Consider the following 19,482-nt stretch of genomic DNA (forward strand, 5'->3'; position numbering starts at 1 on the left):
AGAGATAAAAGTAATGCGATTTTTGTATTGATTCGATTGGGAATAACCTCAATCAGCCTTAGCCTTTATATTTATAGGCCGGGGAAGACGTACCCCTTCACGAGTAGGATTACATGAGGACTCTTTACAAAAAACCTAATTCTACTCGGACTGTACAAACCCGACCGGTCTAACCGGCCGGCCCGACCGGTCAGACTGGTCGGCCTCAGCATATGCTAAATTTGTCTGTCAACACTTTGCCCCCCTGCTTTTTGGTGAGTTTCACAAGCCAAAAAGCAAAAATATCCTAATGTACATGTTTTACACAGAGCATACAAGTTCTAAAACAAAACTAAGGGCGATATATAATACCGGCCGTCTTTGTCTTCATGCACTTTGCCATATGCTAGGATAAAATTTCTTCAAGTACCTCCCGTTGATAGCTCTAGGTAGACGCTCACCTTGCACCGTCTCCATCATATATGAATTACCGGAGATAACCTTGATAATCTTGTAGGGACCCTCCCAACTTGGCGACCATTTGCCAAACTTGTTGCTTTTCATCCCAAGAGGCAAAATTGTCTTCCAAACTAGATCCCCAACCTGAAAAGATTTAAGTTTTACCTTTTTGTTGTAGGCTCTAGCCACCCGAAGCTTGTCCTTCTCAATTTCCTTCAAAGCCTTCAAACGCTTGTCGGTCACCTCATCAATATTATCCATCATCATATCATGATAATCAACAGCGGAGAGGTCATTTTGTTTTGCTAATCTATATGCATCCAGATTCACCTCAACGGGTAAAACGGCCTCTTGACCATACACAAGCTCAAAAGGAGTAACCTTAGTAGCACTATATCTAGATATACGATGAGCCCATAATGCTTCGGATAACACTTCATGCCACCTCCTAGGATTTTCTTCTATCTTCTTCTTGACAAGTTTGATCAAAATCTTATTACTAGACTCGGCCTGCCCATTGGCCTGAGCATAGTATGGAGAGGAATTGAGCAATTTAATCTTGTAAGATTCGGCAAAGGCACGCACCTCTTTTGATATAAATGAAGTACCTTGATCCGTTGTCAAAGTTTGTGGAATGCCGAATCTATGAATAATATGCTCAGTAATAAACTCAATTACCTGTTTATGCGTCATATTCTTCAAAGGAACCGCTTCGGTCCATTTAGTAAAATAATTCGTAGCAACCAACACGAAGCGATGCCCCTTTGAAGATGGAGGATTAATTTGCCCAATGAAATCCAACCCCCAACCTCGGAACGGCAATGGTTTAATAATAGGATGCATCAACGCAGCAGGCACCAACTGCAAATTACCAAACCGCTGACATTCTTCACATCCTTTATAGTATTTGAAACAATCGGATAGCATGGTGGGCCAATAAAAACCGGCTCTTCTAAGTAACCACTTCATCTTAGGAGCCGATTGATGAGTACCGCAAATACCTTCATGAACCTCACCCATAGCAATCCGAGCCTGATCCGAGTCTAAACATTTGAGGAGCAAATCTTCGGCAGTTCGACGATAAAGTTCATCGTCAATTAAAACATACTTGAAAGCCAAATGCCGAATATTTCTCTCTGCGCCATGACCAGGATCTCTCAAATACGACATAAGAGGAACCCTCCAATCCTGGGCTTCGGCCGAGACGATTGAATCATCTTTTTTAGCCGAATCAGAACTAACAGCTGCATCACCGGTCAGACCGGTCAGACCGGTCTGGGCGGTCAGACCGGTATTGCCGACCGGTCGGACCGGTGTGTCCAGAACCAGAAACTCGGCTTTCGTTTGCATCGGCTTGCGAATGTTGAAATATTTTTTCGTAACATTATAACCAGATGCTTGCTGAGCCAGAGCATTTGCCTTTTCATTTTCTTCCCTCGGTATATGTTTAATAATAAATTCATCGAAGGAGGAAATAATATCAAGGCATTTATGAAGATATGCATTTAGAGAACCATTATAACACTGGCATACCTTAGATACTTGCTGCACCACCAGAAGAGAATCTCCAAAGGCTTCAACATACTTCACGCCCATGGATTGCAAGAATTCCAAGCCAAATAGAAGAGCCTCATATTCAACTTGGTTATTTGTGCACTCTTTTTCCAATCGGTTTGAAAATTCAAAAACAGCACCATTCGGAGAAATAAGAACAGCACCAATCCCTTGACCATCATCACAAACCGATCCATCAAAGTACAACTTCCACGGTGTACAAGTAATATAGCCGACTTCTAAATCATGCTTGTCATTAATCCGATGCTCAACAATAAAATCCGCTACAATTTGGCCTCTCATAGATTTTGAAGGTTCACAAGACAAATCATACTCAACCAAAGCATAAGCCCATTTACCGATTCTACCACTCAAAATCGGTTTCTGTAACATATGTTTGATCACATCGGTTTGACATACTACTACGCAAGTACTGGATAATAGATAATGTCTCAATTTGGTACAAGCATAAAAAAGAGACAAACATAACTTCTCAATAAATGTATACCTTGTCTCCGCATCAATAAGTTGTCGGCTTAAATATGTAACAATATATTCCTTCCCTTCGGTCTCTTGAGTCAAAACAACCCCAATAACCTTGTCTTCAGCAGCCACATAAAGTCTGAAAGGCACTCCTCTCCTAGGCGCTTTGAGTATAGGTGGTGAAGACAAATAAACCTTGATCTTCTCAAATGCTTCTTGCTGTTTTGTCCCCCAAATAAATTCGGTTTCATCTTTTAACCGAAGAATAGGAGTAAAAGCATCGATCTTCCCGGACAGGTTAGATATAAATCTTCTCAAGAAATTCACCTTGCCCAAGAACTTCTGTAAATCCTTCTTGCATGTAGGGGCTTCAACCTTATTCATGGCTTCAACTCTCTTAGGATCAATCTCTATTCCCTTCTAATGAATAATGAAGCCAAGAAACTTTCCAGCCGATACACCAAAAGCACATTTGAGTGGATTCATCTTTAAACCATACCGTCGCATCCTTTCAAGAGCAATTCTTAAATCGGCTAAATGGTGATCTAAACCGGCCGATTTAATAATAATATCATCAATATATACTTCCAAGATGACACCAATCAAATCATGGAAGATTAAATTCATAGCTCTTTGATAAGTAGCACCCGCATTTTTCAAACCAAAAGTCATAACCACCCACTCAAATAAACCGACAAATCCCGGACATCTAAAGGCCGTTTTAGATATATCTTCTTCGGCCATAAATATTTGATTGTAACCGGCGTTACCATCAAGAAAACTAATGACACGATGTCCGGAAGCTTCATTGATCAACATATCGGCTATAGGCATAGGATATTCATCCTTGGGAGTAGCTTTATTAAGATCTCTAAAATCAATGCATACTCTAATTTTTCCCGAATCCTTTTTCTCAACGGGCATAATATTAGAGATCCAATCAGCATAACGACAAGACCGAATAAATCCAGCATCAAGTAAACGATTAATTTCAGTTTTAATTCGGTCATAAATAATGGGATTGAAACGCCTAACCGGTTGTTTATATGGTCTAAAACCGGCTTTAATTGGTAAACGATGCTCAACAAGATCACGACTCAAACCAGGCATTTCATGATACTCCCAAGCAAAACAATCAACATATTCCTTCAATAAATTAACCAAATCGGCTTTATATTCAGCCGATAAATTTTTGTTTACAAAAGTCGGCCTAGGAATAGTTCCATCACCAATATCTACCTTTTCTAAAGGATCGGCCGATGTAAACCCTTGACCCAGCTTATCTAGATCATCAGAATCTTCAATGGCTTCACAAATATCGTTCGTGCGCGCCCGATATTGATCTAGCCTCTGCTGCAGCCACTTTGCGTTGGACCGGTCTGACCGGTCGGAGTGTCCGGTCTGACCGGTCGGCCCTATGCGCCGAACGGGACAGGACCGGTCTGACCGGTAGGCACGGGCGGTCTGACCGGTCTCTTCTGAAATTTCTGTTGTACTCATCTGATTTACATTAAATGATTTAGCCGATTATTCATCGGCTTTAGCACAGCAGAAACAAAACCATCCTTAGTGCAACTGATCAAATCATAATCGGACAGATCCACGCCCGATAAACACTTGACGTTGTCGTGTGCACTAATGGAATCCAAATCGGCTAAAGCAACAAAGGTTGAAGTGTCCCCATGGACAATCTCAACCTCATCGCCGATCCACTGAACAAGAAACTGATGCAAGGTAGAAGGAACACACTGATTTGCATGAATCCAATCCCTCCCAAGAATCAAATTGTAATTACCTTGCACTTCCGCGACGAAGAAAGTTGTAGCAAACGTCTTACTTCCAATGGTGAGCTCCATGGAAGCAACTCCTTTGGCGCTAAGGGGATCGCTCCCTCCAACACCACTGACGGTCATGTTCGTCTTGATCAGGTCTTCGTCTTGGCCACCGAGCTTCTTGTACAGCGAGTAGGGCATAAGATTTACAATGGCCCCACCATCTATTAGCATGCGAGTCACCGGCTTCCCGTTGATGTGTCCCCTCATATAAAGAGCCTTCAAATGGTTGTCCTTTTCGCTTGGCTTCTGGAACACAGCTTCACGGGGCCCGAACTGAAGATGAGCCAAATCCTCCTCCGGAACCACGAAGTAATCCGAAGACAAGTGCACCACATTGATCTCCATATTGGTGCGCTCTGGAGACACTTCGTAGTCTACCAATTCCTCGTCTTCAGCTGTCGGAGGAACCGTAGGGGCTTCATCAACAGAAGGAACCGAAACGGGCGGCACCGATTCGGCTGTTGCCTCTGCACTGGGCTCGACCGGTCTGACCGGTTGGTCAGAGCGGTTTGACCGGTCCACATGACCGGTCTGACCGGTCGGCTGTGGCGGTCCGATCGGTCTATCTGGCTGGTCAGCTGCCTTAGCTTTCCACACCTTGCTTTGAGGGAACATAGGCCTGTATCTGTTGAATTCCTCATCCCTCATCTTCTCCTTCTCCTGTTCCTTCTTCTCTTTGTTGCGGAGGCGCTGCAATTTCCTTTTTTGAGTATGAGTTAATCCCGAAGGGCACCATCTAGGCTGATGGTACTTGTCCGCTATGCTTCTGCTGCTACCAGCCTCATGATCATTGGCCATGACCGGCTTTTGCGAAGGAATGTCAACCGATGCATCTATATCCATCGGTTTCTTGCCCGTATCTCTTATGGGCACTTCGATTTCACCGATTTGAATAACATCGGCTTTGGGCTTTTCTGAATCAACCACGGTCTTCTGCTCCCCTCTCTTTTCTTTGACACGATACTCAAACCTTGGAACAGGAGCTTGATCCGGTTTCTGATGAGACCGGTCTGACCGGTCAGTGTGTACCGGTCTGACCGGTGCAACCTGCTGCCCTGGACCGGATTGGCGTGGTCCCAATCGGTCATGCACTGGCATCCTGGAGCTTTCTCCTTGATAATGTGTAGGATATGGCATCGGGAAACACTGCATCCATATCCCCCCATGCTCCCATGCCGGATTTGTTGCATTTGAAGCCGGTGGCATCCACGGCATGGTAGCATACATCTTCTGAGGAGGATATAACGTGACAACATCACCTTTGCGTCTGCTGGATTCCCTCCTTGGGGACGCTGGACGATCTTGACGCGGCGGTGAACGCGGTCTCTTTTTTAACGGCCGATTGTTTTGAACGGCCTTTGTATACTTGTTCAACAACTGGTTGAAGGTGGGCTTTTGATTAGCAGTTCTTCCCTGCACCTTCACTTCGTTGGTCTTCCAAGTACCCACTTCCGGACGTTTCGGCTTGAAGGTCCGGGGACGGTCACCAGGGCGGTCTGACCGGTTGGAAGAACCAGTCTGACCGGTCGGACCGGTCTGACCGGTAGCAGACACCGGTCTGACCGGTCGTGCCTGATCAGCAGACCGATTTTCTGGTGGAGAGCTCCCTTGCCCCTCGAGTCTGGGATTCTTGACAATGATCTTCAGAGTACTCTTGCCATCATCAGTTTTTTCTTTGATAACTTCTCGGGCAAGGATCTTGTCACTTGTGTTCATCGGTCTTGGATCACCGATGACAACATGCTTTCCCTTGGCTCCTTCGGCTTGTTCCGGCCGAATGAGCACCTTTGGATTGTTCAATTCCAGCGTATGAACAGGGAAAGGAGCTTTGTCAATCTGCATCTCAGAAAGTACCAATCGTCCTTCATTAATGGCCGATTGTACCTGTCGACGAAAAACATTACAATCATTAGTAGCATGAGATGTAGAGTTATGCCACTTACAATATGCATGTCGTTTAAGCTCGTCGGGAGATGGAATAGCATGCGATAATCGGATGTTACCATTCTTAAGCAATTCATCAAAAATCTGATCACACTTAGAAACATCAAAAGTAAACTTCGGCTCCTCCTGCCGATTCTTTTGAATCGGCTTGAGAGACGGAACCGAACCGGGTTTGGCCTTTGACGGCCAAACAAATTCGGCGGTATATACTTCATTACTATCATCGTCCGAACCATCCGAATCATGATCAAGAATGTGTGTGTTGGACCGATGAGGCTTACAAGTATCTTTGGCATTTTTAAGTTTAAATTCTAAACCCATGACTTTGACTTGCAAGAAATTCACGGTATGATATTCAAAGCCCTCAAGTTTCTCTTTCAAATAAGAACGTAAACCATTAAATGCCAAATTCGCCAAATCTTTTTCAGAAATTGTCAAACTAAAACATCGATTTTTAATCTCTTTAAATCTTTTGAAATAATCCGAAGAAGACTCATCACGTCCTTGCCTAATCGATGTTAAATCCAACAATTTCGCTTCGGTTTCCCCACTAAAAAAGTGATCATGAAATTTACGCTCCAATTGAGCCCAATTGCGAATAGAGTTAGGAGCAAGTGAAGAAAACCAAGAGAAAGATGTTCCAGTCAAAGATAAAGAAAATAAACGCACACGTAAAGCATCATTAAAACCAGCTTCCCCTAACTGCAATACATATTGACTAACGTGTTCCCAAGTTGTACGAGAATCATCACCATTAAATTTAGTAAACTCAGGAATACGCCAACCAGCAGGGAAAAGAGTGAAATCAAACTCAACGGGATAAGGTTTTTGATATAAACGTGTAGTACCCATATCCACCCCAAGCTTATTCTTAATCGCATTTGCCAGATCCTCTTTGAACTTAAGAAGATCGGCTTGATAGTGCTGGCTGGTATAGAACTCAGAAAACCGATGTTCATTAGGATTTCCATGCGCCATCGTCTGTAATGAAGTTGGGATCGGTCCTTGATTAGGTCCAGATCCCTGTGATCCTCCCGCTACAGCAGTAGTGCGGGGCGGTGTATAAAGTGACAATTCATTAGTTCGGCTAGGGGTAGCCGAACCTAGAATTGTCTCGAGAGGCGTCGGCGACGGCACTGAGTAACCGGTCTGACCGGTCGTACCGGTCTGACCGGTCTGTGGGACTGGTCCGACCGGTGCTGTGTGCACAGTCGATGGTGGTGGGGTTTGCCCTGGAAACGAGTTCGGCGGCATACCATAGAGTGGTTCAGATGTGAACTCAGGGGTAGCCGAACTCGGATCTGATGAGTTAGGATCTAACATAGGTTGTTTACCTTTAAGCGCATCAACATCACTACTCAATTTAACTAACATGTCACCTGTGGCAGCTTGTGCAGCAATAATCTTCTGATCCATTAAAGATGACATCCTATCGAACATATCAGATGGAGAAAGGCTTACATTGGGGATCTCTTCAATCTTATCTTGGTTAAGCTTGAGAGACGGCAACACGAACTCCTCCACCCTTTTGACGAGGCCACCACGATCCTTCTTGAAGCCCTTCAAGAATTGTGCCTTGACGTGTTCCTCCACAAGAAGGTAGGCCTTGCGTTCCTCCTCTGTGAGCTCCTCCATGGTAGCCGTGATGATGTTCTCCTTGTTGATTTCTGAAGAGCCCATCTTCTTCAGGGAGTAGATCAGATCGGTTTTAAAACCAGATTAATCTGTCCCCAGCGGAGTCGCCAAAAATTATGTCGACACAGAATCGCGCCAACACACTCGAATGCGCTAGAATGCGCGAACGATCGTCAAAACGATCAACACCCGCGAAACCCTGGGCGGACTGGTCTGACCGGTGCAGGCAGGGACTCGCTGGAAACCTAGAACAGCGAGCTCGGGAGGGACCCCGTCGGAACTCGTGATCGTAGGGTTGCTCTGAGGTCGGCAGGCCACTCAGAACGTCTTCAAACGCCGCCGGGACGAAGGAAGAAAGCAATATAGGGTTGGAAAAGGCTAGGGTTTGAGAGATAAAAGTAATGCGATTTTTGTATTGATTCGATTGGGAATAACCTCAATCGGCCTTAGCCTTTATATTTATAGGCCGGGGAAGACGTACCCCTTCACGAGTAGGATTACATGAGGACTCTTTACAAAAAAACTAATTCTACTCGGACTGTACAGACCCGACCTGTCTAACTGGCCGGCCCGACCGATCAGACCGGTCGGCCTCAGCATATGCCAAATTTGGCTGTCAACACTTTGCTTCATGTTTCCGAATGTCTCCCTGTTTCATCTTTTTCATGTTTCCACTCTCAAGAATTTTGCAATAAAATAATGCAAGTTACAAATTGCAATAAGTAATTCTTAACTTTACCATTATTAATTGGGCTTCCAATCTGAATCTAGAACTCGCACGACAACTGTACAAGCAGCAAGCTATGAAGCTAATTACCTTGCCAGCTTGTCTAGTTGTCTCCGTCAAAGCTGTGTTCCGCAGTCGCAGATTGCAGACGCAAGCCACTGCACGCGCTCCGCCTCCAGCCTCCGTGCTCCGCAGCTCCGGCCATCGGGCGGCCGTGCCCTCTGCAGATGAAGAGACGCCGCCCAGTCCTGACACCGTCACGGCGACCGGCGCCGGGCGCAGGCCGCACCAGCGTGCTCCCTGTACTGGGCGATGCGCGCGAGCCTCCAACCGCTAGCACCTAGCAGTCCTGGCTCATAGCAACGCTGTCCGGCCGCCACTCGCCGCCCGCCGGCCGCCCGCACCCAAACCCTAGGTTACTCGTGATACAGGTACGAAGTACTAATTGAAGTCACGTACTTTCGAAGCAAAGCAGTACTAGGCTTACCGATTTCGACTACCTCCTACTCCCGGCATGCGGTTAGTACAATTCAATCCCTGATCAGCACTGCCACAACGACCGGTCCTTAACCGACACAGACGTGACTAAGACACCCAAGAACCCTGTCCTGCTGCCATACCTATGTCTCCTCATCATTTCCCGTCCGGTCTAAATTCTCCATTTATTCAATATCAAACTCACAACTCAAGTACTGGAATATGCATACATCTTATATCTCGCGAGTAACCGGAAATTACTCGACTTCTAAACATCTTATATCTCGCGAGTGCAGGAGACCACTCGTCTTCTACCGGAAACATTAAGCATAGCACTTCTATCGTCCTATACGTACTAGTATATCTTAGGGAATCCTAGGGATCATGCAACTAGGGTTCCAAACAATTCCTGAACTTAATGCACAAGTATTAAAAATATATATAGGTGTCATAACTTAAAATAATAGAATGTGCACCGGGGCTTGCCTTGAGTCTGCGGCTTAGTGCTAGGGTGAGATGGGCCATGGACTTGCTCCCCACGATCCTCCTGCTGCGGGGCTTGCCCCTGCTGCTCCTGTGGCTCCGCAACCACCTCGTATACGACTCCTTCAGCGGCGGCGTCTATACGTGTGCATATGACATGAGAATGTATGCAATATAATTTGAAATTTTGAAATAAACCTTAACCGATTACAAATACTACTAACCACGCAACCCGACGTCCATAACTCTGCAAAACCAGAATATCCGGATTTAAATCCGGAATATCCGGATTCCCAAATCCGGAGTTTCCGGGGCTATACCCGGAGTTTCGCCCGGAGTGTCAAAAACCCGGAGTATCCGGGCTTATACCCGGAGTCTCCAGACCCGACAGCATTTTTCGCCCCAAAAACTGAAATTGTGATTTCTAGTAAAACCAATCCACAAAAATCGAATCCCACATAGACCCTAGTAGATTGATCCTTAAGAAGATGATTGACCGGAGGAAATCAATTCAAACCCCCTAGAACACGGGATTTGCCGAACCCTAGCTTATTTACCTTGGGGTGAGCTCTTCCTTGCACCAAGGGCTCGAATCCAAGCCGTCTAGGGATGGAGCACGTGGGATAGATTATCCACCACCCAAGTGAAGCTCCCGTGGCCTTGGATCAAGGGTAGAGGGAGGGTTTTGAATCCCTAGGGTTTGGGGTGAGAGAGAGCACGGGAGAGAGTGAGAGACCTCGGGAGAGAGTGAGAGAGAGCACGGGAGAGAGTGAATAAGGTTTTATAACGTTTGAGAACAGCAAAAGGACCAAAACATGAGATATAAAGTTCCAGGTCCGGAGTATCCGGAAGAATATCCGGAGTATCCGGGTTCCTCTGGCTCCAGAATTTTGGACTGAACTTGAGTCGATTTTTGGTGACTCGATTTGTACCCGAAGAATTAGGTCTCTAATTAACTAGTTAAGCCCTTAATTAATCTTGATTATAGGTGATTAATACATGGGGTGTTACACTTGGAGGGCGCCCCAAGGACTGCGATTTGGGGCGGAGGGTGTCGGGGGGAGGCGGCGTCGTGGGGGGAGTGGGGGACCCGGGCGATGCGAGGTAGCGAGGCGGCTGGGATGGACGGCCGGACGAGAGGCGCACAACAGGGAAGGAAAGGGAGAGACGCGAGATTGACGGGCGGGATTAGGCGCGGGTACGCGGGTGGGTAAGAAATTGGTGCGGTGAAAAAAGAAGCCTCAAAACAGTAGAAGTATTTCGCTCCATACAGTTTTTTCTTGTTCCAAAAAACTTTCTCCCACCCTAGATCTGACACGTGGGGCTTTTGTGAGGGGTACAAGAATGCTTTTTAGGTGGGAAGTGTTTTCAATTATTTTGGTTCTTTATAGTGTAGAACTGTAGATAGATGTAGATACATCCTTTAGCACAAAAAACCAATTCATTTTTCAGCTAGTAAGTAGGAGTACAACAGATAAGCACGTACTGTATCAAAGTTCCCCTTAGCAATGCAAAGTTGCAAGAAAGAAAGAAAAAAAGCAAACATACCTAACTAAATTCACCATCCCTTGTCACGAAAAATTGAAGGCGCCAAACTACCCAGCTCGAGCCCAGCACAAGCTAGCGATTTTCATACCTCCCAATTTTAGCTATTTCCGTCAGTATGTATATATTGAGGACGTATGTATAGCTAGCGATCCGGCAGATTCGATTCTTGTGTTCATTCCTCCAGCCAGGATGGCATTTTCCGGCGAAGCGATACGTGTTTGCAGGTGATCGGAGACGACGACGCTTCTCGATCAGCGGAACGACGTGGACGAGGCGCTGGCCCCGAAGGTGTCGCCGGGATACCGGTCGAACATCTGCGGCGCGTCGCCGGAGCCGGGGAGCAGCGCGTCCTGCGCCGCCTCGTCGGTGACGCGCCACACCTTGATGGACTTGTCGAGGCTGCCGCTGTAGACGATCCACCGCGACGCCGACCCCCCTCCGGGCGCGCCGCCACCGCCACCGCCGGCGTTGGACTCGCTGGTGTCGCCGTTGTCCTCGACGACGGCGATGCACCTGATGGGCTCGGTGTGGCCCGTGAGCACCGAGAGGCACGAGTGCATGCCGGCGTCGCGCCGCCACACGAAGATGGTGTTGTCGGCGGAGCCGCTGAGAAGGAGCGCGCCGGCGGAGGCGAGGCAGAAGACGGCCTTCTTGTGGCCGCGGAGCACGCCGCCGTGGACGAGGTGGCGGTCGCCCTCCCAGAAGTTGACCAGCCCGTCGGAGGAGCCGCAGTAGAGCACCGGCGCGACGGCGCTCACGGCCAGCGCGTTCACCGCGTGCTCCTGCTTGAGCAGCGTCTGCACCGCCGCGTGCTTGGTGCTCTTCCCCTGCAGCTCGCGCCGCCACACCTTGACCGTGCCGTCCGCCGAGCCCGTGAACACGAGCCCGTCGTACGCCGCCACGACGGCGTTGACGTTGTCGTCGTGCGCCACCACCGACTCGAGGCACTTGGAGTCGCTGATGCGCCACACCTTGAAGGTGCGGTCCCAGGAGCCCGAGTAGAGCAGCCCCTGCGCCGGGTCCGTCGGGCTCAGGCACGACACGGCGTCGCTGTGCCGGATCCACAGCGCCGACCGGTTCTTGCGCACCTCCACGTAGTTGGACGGGTTGAGCGAGCCGCGCAGGAAGTCGCGCAGCCGCGGCAGGCTGCCCACGCGCTTGTGCAGGCCGTTCTTGGGCGACACCTTCCACACCCTGATCTTGCCGTCCTGGTGGCCGGTGAAGATGCGCTCGCCGGAGATGACGATGGCCTTGACGAGGCCGCTCGAGGACTTGAACCCGCCCGAGTCCTTCTGCTTGCGCCACACGCGGATGTTCTTGCTGTCCGAGCCGGTGTAGAGCGTGTCGGTCTTGGCGGCGAGCGAGTAGATGTGGCCCTCCTCCCTCACCAGCGAGCCGATGAGGCTCGTCCCGGGCGCCATCGTGGGCGGGCCGCCGACGCCGGACGCCTCGCTGTGGTGCGACCAGGGGGACGCCATGGTCTGGTTCCAGGGGGACATGTTGTAGGGCGAGCACTCGCCGCTGAAGCTGGACGGGTAGTCGGAGTAGAACCCGGGGCTCGCGCCGCCGGTGGCGGAGGAGCTGCTGTTCCGGTTCGAGTGCTCATCGTCGGTGCCCCCCGAGAACTGGAGGTTCGGGTCCGAATGCGGCGCGGGCAGAGGGAGGTTGGACGGGTGCGACCGGGAGACGCCGCTGCCGGCGCCCTCGCCGTCGCTGTCTCTCATCTGCTTCTTGCTGCCGGAGGCCGTGATTGGAGCTCCGAATGGGATAATTGCGAGAGGAGGCCTGTGTATGTGTGGATCAGAGCTGGAGGGAGAGGCCAAGAGAAAGTGGCGGGAAGGGGCAAGTCGTTACGACCGTTAAAGACGTTGGGGCGGGGTGGGACCACCCCCCGCGAATCCCTCCCTCTCATCAGTCTATTATTAGGAGGCTATCTTTAGAAATGGAGCATAGCAACTCCATCCAATTCGATCCTAAAAGTATATATAAACATTAGGAGTGTGAGCTTGAGTATTTCTTTCACACAAAATCGAAGATTAACCACTTGTTCTTCCCTCCATTATCTCTAATCTGACTAGCATGCCTTTTTTTTAGAAACCATGAAGAATTTTCGAGCCTTTTTTATGCTTATTAAATGAGCCTTGTGCACTATCATAAATAGCATTTCATTCAAATAAAAGTAATGTCAAGCACCTTTTGTAACATGATGCTTCCCCTGCATAACTGATTTTTACAGGTGTTAAATGTATATCTCGATCTAAATTGAACCATCCACTGCAAAGACGGAAAATTAACTGCAAAAAATGAAAATGATCCAACCCTCTATACGAACAGCCCCAAGGAATCCATGTCTGATGTGATCTGAGCTGGGCTCTGGAGAGCTGGATTGGTTTGTTTACAAACCTGCTCCCAATTTTTGGCCAATAAAAAGATGAGTTTTACATACCGCCCTTGTGACAGATGTCTAAGAGAAAGGATAAGACGAGCAGGATACTAGCATCAGGTTGGGGGAAGTGATCTCAATAAGCTTAGCATAGTCTGCCAATATCAGATCCACAAGCATACTGGCCGGCCTTCAAAATACTTGTATGGCTTAGGGCTTACATACAAGACAACCAACAACACTGCAAGCACACATTATTCAGAGAGCATACTGGGAATGCAACTGTCCAAGAAGAGTGGTGCTTAGTATGGGCTATTATTCATTATAAGATCTTGCAGTAGGTGTTTACAATATGGGCTATTGACAGAAGTTGCATATGCTGTAAATTGCCAATATCTCTCTTAACATAAGATGCCATTCCACTTTCGCCATGGGTTTATGTTTACATGATCATGCCCATCTGAACTCCCAACAATTGTCATGGCATCTTTGCTTGCTGCTGAAAAGAAAACAAAAGATAGTTTGTTCAGGGATCGCAGTCACTATTCTTCTGCAAAGTCGATCAAGAGGAAAGGGCTCAAGATTCGGATTTTAAACAATTGAGTTACTGCACCAGTGCTCCCAAGTCCCAACTATAACTGAATTACTGCACATTAAAAAATAAAACTCGACTAGATCAAGATGGAGCATACCTTATCATTCAGATCTTAGTTCTTGTATTTCATGGTCTCTTTCTCAAATCCAATTGTTGGAAACTGTTTTGCAAATTCCTCCACATCAATGCGAAGCTTTGCAATCTCAGCTTGGATTTTGCTATCAGATTGCAAGGTGGCAACAAAGTCCTTCAGCTTCGTTCCACCTATTTTGCAAGAGTTAAAAACAAAAACATATATCAGATTACCCCACTAGTGATGCAGACACCTCAATAAATGCAAATACTTTATTTAAGAAAAAAAAAACTAGGACTTCGAGTGACCTGTCGTTGCAGCCTTAATCTTCACAGCCAAGTTCACTGCTGCATCAAAGAAGTCAGCAACCTTAGCGAAATCTTCCTCCACAAATCCTCTGGATGTAAGAGCTGGGGTTCCTGCATGATGAAGAGCAGATATTAAGAATTTTCCAAACTTTATTTTGAAATAAATCAAAAGCAAATATTCTACAGCCACATATTTACCCATCCTGATGCCTCCTGGTACCATAGCTGAAACATCACCAGGAACAGTGTTCTTGTTTGCTGCAATATGCACAGTTTCTAAAACCTTCTCCACCCTTGAACCATCTATCCCCTATAAGTAAAATTGGAAGACCATCAGTTCAGACATAGCATCAGAATTGGAAAAGCATTTTTTTTTTCAAAATTAGCACATTTAGCTAACATGTACGTATAAAGGAACAGCTAGGCATCAGGTCGAATGGACAGTAACCAATACTTTCACTAATAATGACACCAGACAAACAACCCAAAGGTGATCATTATAATGAGAATTGATACTCCCAATTCCAAACTAACAAAACATTCAATTTGAAACACATTTTTTTCTCTTACCTTATTCTTGAGGTTAACAAGGACCAAATGGTTATCAGTTCCACCAGAGACAAGCTCGTATCCTTTTGCTACCAAGCTCTGGATAAAAATATTTCCATCAATAAGTGATTTTAAACTGTAGAACACAAGTAACAATGCTTTAGAACTAGATATTTTTGTTTTATAACATCTGGGGTGATGAAAAATGAAAGATAACATCATTGAAAACTATGTGATCTAATGTAGCTAATCCGGCAAAGTGCTTTGAGACCAGGGACAAAATAAAACATACTGTATAGATAAACTACAAGGATTTCCTAAAAGCAGCTGCTAATATAAACAGTAAACCAGTTAATCATCATATTAAGTGAGCATACCTGTGCAAACTTAGCACTGTTGCTGATAACTTGCTCTTGATAAGCTCGGTACTCTGGAGTAGTTGCCTGAAATATAAGCAACAGCTGAGAGCCTTAGACAAAGGAAAGCAATATGAATAAAAGATAGTATGAAACAGCATAGGTGGCACATACCTGCTTAAGCGCAACAGCTAAGCCAGTAATGGTGTGGTTATGAGGACCACCTTGCAGACCTGGAAAGACGGCAGCGTTGATCTTGTCCTCAAAATCATACATAACCTGTAAAATATATACCTTAGTCTTTTTATTTTCTTATGTATTATAGCATGAAGTAAGTAGAAGGAACAGATTCAACATCCTACGCTACTATATTTTACTGTTTTCCTCCAGGTATACCTCTTTTCCTTGCTTATTTATTTCTTTAACTCCCTTCCTGTAAAAGATCATGGCTCCACGTGGCCCACGAAGTGACTTGTGAGTAGTGGTAGTCACTACATCTGCATAATCAAAAGGAGATGGAATGACGCCAGCTGCGACCAGCCCACTGATATGCGCCATGTCTGCTAGAAGTATTGCTTTCTGCTTGTTGCATATCTGTCAATTGCATAACATGATGAAATTATTTGTCTGATTATAAGAGAAAATGGTTCAAATTTCATTGTTAAAGCAGAAACTTGCCTTCCGCATACGGTCATAATCATATAGGCGAGCATATGCACTTGCACCAGCTATGATCAACTTTGGCCTGAAAAGAACAGCGCTTTTCTCCAACTGTACAAGGTAGCAATGAAGCATAGGAGCAAATAAGGTGTCAGAGTGATTCGTCAAAATAATTTTACCATTGAAAGGGACATGCCACACAATAAGTATATCCTAGATAAGAGTTTTTTTCTTGCAAAAAAAAAGGGGGGGCACACTACTGCCATCTGTAAAAGTAACTAAGGTATCTGAATAAGCTGATGACGTAAACTTATATGAAATAAGGAGGAAAAGTACCTGATCGTAATCAATTAATCCAGTGCTTTCATCCAATCTGTAGGGCATCGTCTCAAAGAATATCGAAGTTGCCGAAATCTTCTTAGTGTCAGTCTGCAAACATTAAGTAGAACCTTTGAGCAACAGGAGTTTCAGTAGCATACATGAACATTTCTAAGAACTAAGGGAAACTATTACTCGTCAGTAAATATATGAGTATGTGCACATTACATAATCATGTTTGCAGGTAGCATGTAGCTTGCAAAGCAAGTGACAATGCAATAATAAAACAACCATAAATATTAAACTTCTGCAGGGCTAGCAAGGAAAACAAGCAACAGAGGACACATTCATGCTTGTATGCTTCCTCTGAAAAAAAAACATTAAGGAGATAAAAGTAAAATCAGACCCATGTACCTGGTAACCATGAGAAAGATGTCCACCATGTGGAAGATCCAAAGCCATGATCCTTTCATGTGGCTTCAATAGCGCGGTGTACACCTGGAAGTTGGCAGGTGAACCCGATAGAGGTTGCACATTCACTGCAGAGGTAAAAATTGGCTATTATGAGCAATGCCAACATATAAGTCCCATGCACTCGGAACACCTTGACCTTGCAAGGCTTCGTTGCATTTCCAAATTGTATCAAACCATTACACATTCCCTTAATATAGTTAATGGTAAAACAGATTGTTTCCACCATCTTCCCTATCTTGCACCACTAAAACTAGAAAAGAGAAAATAATTACATGCTTCAGTGCAATAAAGGCTTGAACTCAGAGAATTTTGGCATAAAACTATTTGACAAAAGCGGTAAGTATGATGAGGCAGCATAATATATATTGGCCTCTTTTGTGCAATGATTTTGTAAGATTGCACAAGATTTTACCTCCCCACTTCGCTGGGTCCAAGCGGAAAGCCTCCAAAGCACGTTTCTGACACAAGGATTCGGCCATATCAATGTATCTGCAACCAAGAAAAACCAGAACAACCAATACAGATTATCCAAGGATTCGCAGACAGTAATTCAATTTCTCTTGCAAACATGCATGTTTCCATTGAAATAATCCCGACAATGACACCTGATAGAGAAGGGCCTTACTCATTCCCACCGTAGTATCTTGCGCCGGGGTACCCCTCGCTGTACTTGTTGGTCATGACGGAACCCACAGCCTGCATCACTGACACCGACGTGAAATTCTCCGACGGGATGAGTTCCAGCCCCTGCACCACATAAGCACAACTCAATAAGCCTTGAAAAAACAAAGAATATAGAATGATCCAACATTGCAATGACTGCAGATGACTGAAGAAGTACGTCTATGAAAAGATGACTGAAGAAGCAGCGACCTTCCATTGGCGGGCCTTCTCGAGCTCGATGATGTCAGCAATCTCGGGGTCGACCTCTTGAAGCGGCGCGTTCAACTGCTTTGGCCACTGTTCCCGACGCCAAGAACACGAGATGAACAAAAGCGAGCGACAGACACGGAGCAATGGACACACCAACGATTCAGAACAGAGTAATCAGAACGTACGGTAATACCGGATCTCTCCTCCGTCGCCGGCAGGGACGCCTGCGCACCCAAAAAGGCCAAACCAAATCAGAAAAAAACGAATCAGCACCTACCCATGAATCTTTCCTTCTTTCGAGGGGGGTAGGTAAAGGATAAGAACAGAGTCCCGCCGTGCCATGAAAATAAACCAAGAAGCGGGCGGCGGCGTACCATGTAGTAGAGCGGCGTGATGCGAGGGAGAGGCTGGCGGCGGAGCGCGTTGGCGGAGAGCTTGCGGAGCGCCGTCGCCATGGCCATGGTGGGCGCGTCCTCCTCCTGGGCAGGGGTTGGAGCCTCGACTCACGAGTATGGGAGGTTGTGGAATTGGTGGCGCCTTTGGGAGGTTGCGCTCGTGGGTGTGGTTGGATGGCCATGGCGCAGTCATCAGAACCCACCACTCAGTAGTCAGTCCACACCAAACGCATCAGCGTCACCAACCATGAAAGGTGCATTTCCCTTCCGATTTCGTATAGTATAATGCATTTTCTGTTCTGTTTGTCTTTTTTCTTGAAAGGAGTCTGTTCTGTTTGTCTTCAAATCATTTATCGCTCATTATCCGAGATTCTCCATTTATATATTTTTTGCGGAAATGAAATCTTCCTGTTCATTTTTTTGCGGCATTTGTCATTAGCAACATACACATAACGACGCACACTCCAAATGATTTTTCTTTCTTCTCTACTGACATTTTTGTAAAACGAGCTGTCAGTATAAGTATCAACAGGGGAAAAACTTATTTCTACAGCAAGGGGGGTATGTTGGTCCCAGAAGGGAGACATTAAAATAAAAAGGATGTCCTGGGTTGTTTTTAGCGTCGAGTATTTTAAACCTTCACGATGGCCACCAACCATGGCAGGAAAGATTCTTCACATCGCATCGAACCCTAAAGACAGATATGATTTGGGAAGTATATTTCAAAATAAAAAATTGATTTGGGGAGTAGAGCTAATCAGAAAGGCAGGGCAAGAAATTGCAAAGTGGACCACTGAGCTTACAACACTTTCTTGATCGTCCACTACCAAACATTCGGAAAGCGACACTAGAAGAAGCGACAGTACTATATTCTTTTCTCAACATAAGAGACAGCCATTGCCAATTCATTGATCTTTATTTCTTTCCAAAAGATTAATTTACCATTCATCCGTATTAAATGCACGAAAATTTTAACCGCAGAAAATTATAAACATGACGAGAGACGAGAAGATTTTATATGAATGTCTACCGAGAGGACTGCGCCAGGATTGTTGCTACACTACCTAGGCGCATCCAGGCCACCCGAGCCCTATCTGTTCCACGATCACAGGTGAGCAACAGCAGAGATACTGCCCACGAATTCGGACTAATGCAGATAAAGCAATGATTATCTGTCTCAAACAATAAAAGGAACAGAAATTAATGAATAAAGATAATCAGAAGATCACCCCCCCCTTTTTTGTCTTCATGTTTTTTTAGCCCAAAGGACTGGGCACAATCATGAATATGTCCTTCCTTGCAACACTAATTGCGTCTGTATCAGAATAAAAAATATAGGTAGAAAGCTATAGCCAAAGAAGTGGGAGAATCATT

General features: G+C 46.0%; 2 protein-coding genes across 3 annotated transcripts; both read right to left on the minus strand.

Annotated features, from left to right (window-relative positions):
• Positions 1-10,998: 10,998 nt before the first annotated feature.
• On the minus strand, positions 10,999-12,886 carry LOC120649830 (protein JINGUBANG-like). The gene has a single exon (XM_039926731.1). It carries the CDS (start codon positions 12,846-12,848, stop codon positions 11,376-11,378), a length of 1,473 nt encoding a protein of 490 aa, XP_039782665.1. The 5' UTR covers positions 12,849-12,886; the 3' UTR covers positions 10,999-11,375.
• A 752-nt stretch (positions 12,887-13,638) lies between these two features.
• LOC120649829 (serine hydroxymethyltransferase, mitochondrial-like) lies at positions 13,639-18,300 on the minus strand. Of its 2 annotated transcripts, none has more exons than XM_039926729.1 (16): positions 18,088-18,300; positions 17,899-17,937; positions 17,714-17,800; positions 17,466-17,587; positions 17,253-17,329; positions 16,781-16,905; positions 16,385-16,477; positions 16,067-16,159; positions 15,785-15,982; positions 15,563-15,667; positions 15,410-15,475; positions 15,054-15,131; positions 14,682-14,793; positions 14,484-14,594; positions 14,200-14,366; positions 13,639-14,003 (listed from the first exon to the last, which is right to left on the minus strand). In XM_039926729.1, exons 1-15 carry the CDS (start codon positions 18,172-18,174, stop codon positions 14,215-14,217), a joined length of 1,545 nt encoding a protein of 514 aa, XP_039782663.1. In that variant the 5' UTR covers positions 18,175-18,300; the 3' UTR covers positions 13,639-14,003; positions 14,200-14,214. The 2 variants fall into 2 exon arrangements, with proteins under 2 accessions (XP_039782663.1, XP_039782662.1); XM_039926728.1 differs by having other exon boundaries at positions 13,639-14,006.
• Positions 18,301-19,482: the final 1,182 nt, after the last annotated feature.

Source organism: Panicum virgatum, chromosome 9K (genome assembly GCF_016808335.1).
Source record: "Panicum virgatum strain AP13 chromosome 9K, P.virgatum_v5, whole genome shotgun sequence".
Lineage (NCBI taxonomy): Eukaryota > Viridiplantae > Streptophyta > Magnoliopsida > Poales > Poaceae > Panicum > Panicum virgatum.